The sequence below is a fragment of the Nicotiana tomentosiformis genome, chromosome 6, assembly GCF_000390325.3.
Source record: "Nicotiana tomentosiformis chromosome 6, ASM39032v3, whole genome shotgun sequence".
Lineage (NCBI taxonomy): Eukaryota > Viridiplantae > Streptophyta > Magnoliopsida > Solanales > Solanaceae > Nicotiana > Nicotiana tomentosiformis.
The window spans coordinates 22,622,646-22,630,019 of NC_090817.1; the positions used below are offsets into that span (position 1 = coordinate 22,622,646).

Consider the following 7,374-nt stretch of genomic DNA (forward strand, 5'->3'; position numbering starts at 1 on the left):
TGAATGTTTACATTTACTGCGTGGCATGAGTTTGCTTCCCTGCTTTGTTCTGGGTTCCTGTAATGACTGACTCGTATCTATAATGTGTCCTAATCTCTGTTAAGACCTTCACTCTAGCTATGACCTGCTCCCATGCTATTTTGTCACTTATTATGTCTTTGGTTTGCCTAATCCTGTATCCCCTGGTGATTAGTTGGGACCTTTAGAGTAGCCATCTTAACGTGTATTTCCTTATAATGTTTGATACTGTTTTGTCTTAGTGATATAAGTTGGCATGTCTACTTGCTGGTGTTGTGATGGATATTCAACATAATTTAGACCCCTAGGCTTTAAATTCTTTAAGTTAGTGCTCTACTTTAGATTCGTTGGGCATTATGCATCTTTATGTGTTAATCTTGTAGTCTCAGAAAACCTGATTCCCATGCTTCTTACAAAATGTTTTCTGCCCAATATGCTCAGTGTTTGAAATTGTGATATCAACCTGTCCTTTAAGTTTTTTGTTGATTCTCTTTGCTTGTATGTTCTTTGTTCAATCACCCCTGCTATGTCTGCTTCTAAAATATAAGTGCACCTCTTCAAATTCTATCACTTGATCACTGTCATCTCACTCTCATTTGTTACATACACTATTATGAATCTATCACTCTTGGCCGGCTGAAAGCCAAGGCCACCAAAACTCTCTCCATTGACCTCCCAAGTTTGAGCACTGCTCGGGGTCCATTTGAGACCCTTGTGAACTCTGACACATTAGGATTTGGGGTTCTTTGATCACTCTCTTTACTGCTGGAACTTGAGCTGTCTCTGGCATTTAACTTTTCTTCCTCACATTATTGGTATAATCTGCAAACTGGGTTGTGTAAGTGATTTCTGTGTAATTCAATATTTGGGTCATATGGGCAATTTGTGACTGTTTGGTTTGGCTTGAGTTCCTCTATGATTTTTTGGGCTGTGTTTATGGGCATAGTCCCCTGTTTGGATCTAGGCATGCTATTTGCGAAGAAGGGATTTGTTGAAAGCCCAGGCAATACTGTGTATCTCCTTTGGGCTTGCTGAAGGCCTACTATAAATTCTTGTGTAATATCTGCACTTATATTCCTCATCTAGTATGTAATAATTTTGTAATAAACAATTGGGGTGTTAGTGAAATTGGGGAAATGGTATATTCCAATATTTGCATGAAAGAGTAGAAAACATGCTTATAGGATTCGTATGATTTACTTGTTATTTTATCCAACCTGCTATATATGCTATTTAAATTTCCATGTACACTAGTAGAAATCATGCCATTAGGGGAATCACACACTCACACAACTCGTTTACTATCAAAGTATGAGATTAAAAATACTATTTATTCCCATGTCTACTGCTATGTGTCACTAGACAGCATGTCTATAGGAAACAAATGCCAATAATTATCCTTCAATTTGCATAACGGCAGCATGTTCATTAGATACCATGCCTATAGGATTATACTAGCTTATGGTCTACTGGTCCTCATATAGATATCATGTCCATAGGTTCTTAATTGATTCATCAGTTACTGTTATATCTATTGCTTGCCTAGAAAACATGCCTATAGGGACGAAGTGTTACAGAATCAGTTTTCAACTGCCAACTATTAGAACCTAGCTATAAAATACTGCTAGTCGCTTAGAAAGCATGCCAATAGGATCAAATACGAGTAATTCTGAGTATTCCCAATGGTTTTCATTCCCCCTATCGCGTAAATCACTTAGTGACAATGTCTATAGGTTTTAATAATTTATAATATGTAATTTCAAGAAATAGCATAACAGTACTGGATACTGTTAAACTAAGTAGTTGTTTAGAAACCTTGTCTATAGAGCTTAACGACTTCAATTTGCCTCAATTCTGAAACTGTCTAGTGCCTAACGTAGAAATCAGTTCGGGTGCATTTGTTGTCTAAGTGTGGAGTGAAGTCCTATTTGTTTTGAATGTCTCTTAGCTTTATCATTTTGAGCAGCCGAAGTAAAGTTTAGAACCACCAAATAGAGGTCCAATGCCTCCTGGACCATAGGCATGGGACAGGTAGTGCACGCATAGGACGCGACCTGGAATTGAATTAGAACTCTCTAAGTAAACAACTTCAACATAGTAATCGGGTAGCAGGAGATGATAGTTTGTGCCCGCTGAATAATATGAGAAACTCCTATCTAAAAGGAGTTGCGAAGTATTATTTATGTTGCACGGGGTGATCCTTTAGGCTAAAAAAACTTAGGACCCCCCTTTTCTCTTTATACACTTAGTCATCTAATATAGAGCGTTATAGTTGTATCCTTGTAGTCCTTAAGATTTGTACCAATTCTCATTGTGTTATAATGAAACTCTTTGACCTTTTATTCTATTTGTTTATTTAATCATCTTGCCTAATTATAATCCACATAGTCTTAAGTTCGGCCGGGACCCACAATTGTGGACCTCGAAGAGTGCCTAATACCTTCTATTTGAGGTAATTTGAGCCCTTAACCGATCTTTGGTGGAACTGACTAGTCAAACAGAGTTATCTGCACAATAGGTTCCCTAACGCACCTTAAAAATTGTTAGGTGGCGACTCTTCTCTTTTAACACTTTATCTCCCACTCAAAATAGTTGTCGCAATGTCAAAGCCTGCTTTCGTGAGAAAACGGGGCGCGACAGCATGGCGACTCTGCTGGGGAATTACACTTAGGCTCTTACCATAATGAACTTGACTTACGTGGATTGCTTTCTTTATTACCTGTACATCTTCTTATTCACCTTTATTTGTTTAAATTTTGCTATTACATGCATATACCTTCCCCTATTTACCTTTATTTGTTTAAATTTGTTATGACATGTACATCCCTTCTTCGTTCACCTTTATTTGTTTAAATCTGTTATGATATGCACATCCCTTTCCCGTTCACCTTTATTCGCTATGACCACTCTTCATTTCATCTTGCCTAAGACTGCCATATCATGCCTCTCCCATCCCTATTCCCATATCTGCTTTATTACATTCTTTCATATATTCCACGAACTAAACTTACTCTTTCCTTTTGTCTTTCCTTTCTATATATTTCCTATGTTTACCTTACTATTGTATTTACTGCTTTTACATATTTATCATGCAAATACTTGACAACGTGTTATTTCTTCATAAAGCATGCTCCACATCATACTCCACTCGTGCCAATTATCAATATAGAGGCGCTTGATGAATGTCTGCGCTCTTCCAAAATTACTTTTTTTAAAATCAGAAAGGCTTATTCGCGGTAGACTAGTCGATCAACGGTGTAGTCGACGGTCCCGTGCCTTTCCCTCTCAAGTTGTCCACTTGAGAGTACCTGTCTAGACCTTTCTAGAAAATTTACTCCAATATCCAATGTACATGCATCGTGTTAAACCTAGTACGGGTTAAAACGTTGTTAACGTAATAGCCCTCTAAGATAAGCCTTGTCCAAAGCCCGACGGGATTTCCATAATCCCAATGGGCGCCACCATGTTATGTGCATTACTTGGAGAAAATGTTCCAGTATGTTGATCATTATTGTGTAAGCGGTCGAATCTGGAGGGAAAAAGGGCTAACTTTATTTGTTTGCAAAAAATGAAACACGAAGTCCCCAGGTTCGGCATGGTCCAAAACATCCCACCTCTACTACTTGACTGGTGGAAAAACCTTGCACCTTGCGACAAGAATCATATGAGAAGAGTACTTGGTGACTTGCCGTCTTTGTTTAATATCCAACCAAATAGAGCTTTGATTTAGGCTACTACCATGTTCTGGGATGAGAAAAGAGCGGTCTTCCAATTTGGTGACATAGAAATGACTCCTCTCTTAGAAGAAATAGGAGGTTTTGGTAAGCTTCCATGGGATAGTTTGGGGTTACTAGTACTAGAGAATCGCACCCCTCGCGGTTTTCTATAAATGTTGGGCTTTAAGAAAAATTAAGAATTGCTTTGCTTAAAGAAATCCTACATCCCTTTTGGGTTTCTTTATGAGCATTATGGGCATAGTAAGTCGTACCATCTTCATCATGAGGAACTTTCCATTACCTCCTTAGGTTGGACGCACCGCCGTGTTTATGTATTCATCATTTGCTTCTTGGGTTTGTTGATATTTCCAATGAAAAGTGGAAGGATTCACACTCATTTATCTATGGTTGCAAGAACTTTAATGGAAGGCATTGAGGGGAAAACCTACACCATCATCCCTATGATCCTAGCTAAACTGTACCGCGCTCTAGACCGGTGCAAGCAGGGGTTCGGACATTTTGAAGGTTGTAATCTGTTACTGCAAGACTGGCTATTGGAGAACTTTCAGAGGGGAAAATATCATCAAGAGTTTTTGCGACGGCCATTGGATGACTACATAGCTTATCACCATCCAAAGAAAATGAAATTCATCCCAGATAGGTTCACACAGCCCGGAAGTGCTGTAAGTTGGGTACGTTTGTTCAGTAATCTAATATACGAGAAGGTACATTGGATGTTTGAGTGGTTTCCTAGCAGTGAGTTCATCATCAGGTCGAGGGATACTACTCATTTGGTATTGACCGGGTTGCAAGGCATTTATCCTTATGCTCCTATAAGGGTAATGAGACAAGCAGGAAGAAAACAGGTCATACCTCGGGCTTCCAACATGGTCCAGTACAAGGCAAATTTCAAAAGGGACATCATTCCTTTCAAATTCGAGGCACAATATATGTGGAACTAGAAAGTCATTATGGAAAAATAGACTATCGAGCCAGAGAGGTACCATGCCAGTCACGTGTATTTCTATCCATCATGGTTGGTAGATGATATAGCGGGAGACGTCAAGCCAGGGTCAATTTGGAAAATAGGATCATTGATGATGATGCTGAGGCACATGTCAAGTATAGAAGGCTTCGCAAAAGGATTTTCGAGTCGGAAGCTAGACACCTGGAACAACATAAAATAGACATGAAGGCTATTAATGGATGGAAGGGGATCGCCACTAATGCAACATAAAGGTTAGAATATCTGGAACAAGGATTGATGGAGCTTGAGGGAAAGATGAGAAAGAGGCTTGTGGATTGTCAGAACACAGATGGCAGTGAAGGAGGTCATATAGCAAAAGCTTATTTATTATTGGATATGAGCGACTTTGGGAATTGATTGATGGAGTCAAAAGAGCCAAGCACGGAGAAGGTCCTTCAGGGACCAAGTAGACTAGCAAATAATGTCGTTTATTATTTTCAAGCCTAGTTTTAGATTTCAATTGTAATAGGCTAACTGCCATTAGTAGCTTTATTATTATTGTCGATTTAGTGAAGGTTTGGCTTATTTGCACATTAATGAAATAACGCAATTATTGGCATCAATTTTACTCCAAGTCTATGTGTCGCTTAGGCCTACCTCGGGCACAACGAGGTCCCCAAATTAGGACGCGAATTATTACATGATTTAGCAAAATATGTTTAATATTGCAAGCATTCTTTCAATACCCCTTACTAACTTGGTTACCTTTTGCTTTTTCTTCTTTTTGATTATTCCCATTTCCCAAGGTTGGTTCATGCATAATGCATCGTCAACATATCATACTAGATCCAGAGGTCCTCCACCTCCTCCTCCACCAAGTGATCCTAAAGGCAAAAGCAAAGGGAAAGGGAAAATGGATGATTTGAGTGGTATCAGGAAGGACAACGCTACTATAGCTGAGAACGGCAAAACTTCAAATGGTCGGAGCACCCCGGCACAGAATGAACTGGTCTTATGTCTGGAACAAAAGATTTTGGGGCTACAAGGAGAACTTGAGCAGGTACGGAACTTGGCAAACCTCTCTCTCACTCTAGATGTCCCTGATATTGACCAATAAAAACCAAATATCCAGAACCAAGCACCACAAAACCCACAAAATCAAAACCCGCCACCAAACCCTCCTGCACCACACCAGTACCCTACACTTCCCCAAAACCCTAATCCTCCTCCAATACCAACTCCGCAACAACATCATCACCACCCAACCCAATACCCACATACTACTACTTATCATACTCCCCAGAATATACCACAACACACTCCTGACCTCCAAAACTCAACAAATGATCACCCTTATGCCCAGATCCCCGTAGTCCACCAAAGCAATCCGATATATATGGAGACCTTACCCCACACCCCACAACAAACCCTATATATACCCGAGTCGGCCGAGAAGGACCTGATCATCAAGAATATGGTGGAAGAACTCAAGAAGCTCTCTGGCAGAGTTCAGAATGTCAAAGTTGGTAAAGGCGTTGAAGGTTTGAATTATGAAGACTTGTGCATTCAGCCAGATGTAGAGCTGCCGGAGGGGTACAGACCTCCCAAATTTGAAATGTTCGATGGAACTGGTGATGCAAAAATGCATCTGAGGACATATTGTGACAAGCTTGTAGGAGTGGGCAAAAATGAACAAATCCTCATGAAACTGTTCATGCGAAGCCTCACAGGAGATGCATTGTCCTGGTATATCAGCCAGAATCCGAAGAAGTGGGTGAGCTGGGTAAGCATGGCATCAGACTTTATGGACAGGTTTAGGTTCAACATCGAGAACGCACCAGATGTTTTCTATATTCAAAACCTCAAAAAGAAACCAATAGAGAACTTCCGTGAATATGCTACTCGGTGGAGGTCTGAGGTTGCAAAAGTAAGACCAGCACTCGAAGAAGATCAAATGAATAAGTTCTTCGTCTGAGCTCAAGACCCGCAGTACTATGAAAGGTTGATGGTTATTGAGAACCACAAATTCTCCGACATCATCAATCTAGGAGAAAGAATAGAAGAAGGGATTAAAAGTGGGATGGTGACAAATTTCGAGGCACTGCAGGCCACGAATAAAGCATTGCAATCGGGAGGTCTTTCGAAGAAGAAAGAAATGGGAGCCGTAATGGTGGCCCAGGGTCCTAAGTCTCCCCTCACATACCAAATAGATCCACCTATATACCAAACGCCTCCACCCACATACTAGCCTTCACCCCCGAGATACCGACAACCTGCTACCACCTACCACGCCTATAACACTCAACCTGCATATTATCACTCACCACCACCCGCCCGCCAAAATTACCAAAAACCAAGACCAAACTTCGGCCGCAGACCACCTAGACAATACACCCCAATTGTTGAACCCATAGACCAACTATATGAGAGACTAAAGGCTACTGGTTATGTCACTCCCATTCCTGTCATTGCCATGGAGAATTCTTCTCAGTGGGTTAACCCCAACAAAACATGTGCCTATCATTCAGGCATGAAGGGTCATACCATTGATGAGTGTCACACACTGAAGGACAAGATTCAGACATTAATCGACACTAAAGTCATACAGGTGAAGGAAACTGCACCAAATGTTCGTAACAATACTCTCCCAGATCACAGAAGTGAGGGAGTGAA

The 7,374-nt window shown here is 40.5% G+C and overlaps 1 protein-coding gene across 1 annotated transcript; it reads left to right on the forward strand.

Annotated features, from left to right (window-relative positions):
- The first annotated feature begins 6,175 nt into the window (after positions 1–6,175).
- On the forward strand, positions 6,176–6,676 carry LOC104098368 (uncharacterized). The gene has a single exon (XM_009605084.2). The coding sequence runs from the start codon at positions 6,176–6,178 to the stop codon at positions 6,674–6,676; it is 501 nt and encodes a 166-aa protein (XP_009603379.2).
- The last annotated feature ends 698 nt before the right edge of the window (positions 6,677–7,374 follow it).

Bases quoted from the DNA above. Each gene is read 5' to 3' on its own strand.
- LOC104098368 (XM_009605084.2), top strand. From the start codon at position 6,176: ATGGTGGAAGAACTCAAGAAGCTCTCTGGCAGAGTTCAGAATGTCAAA.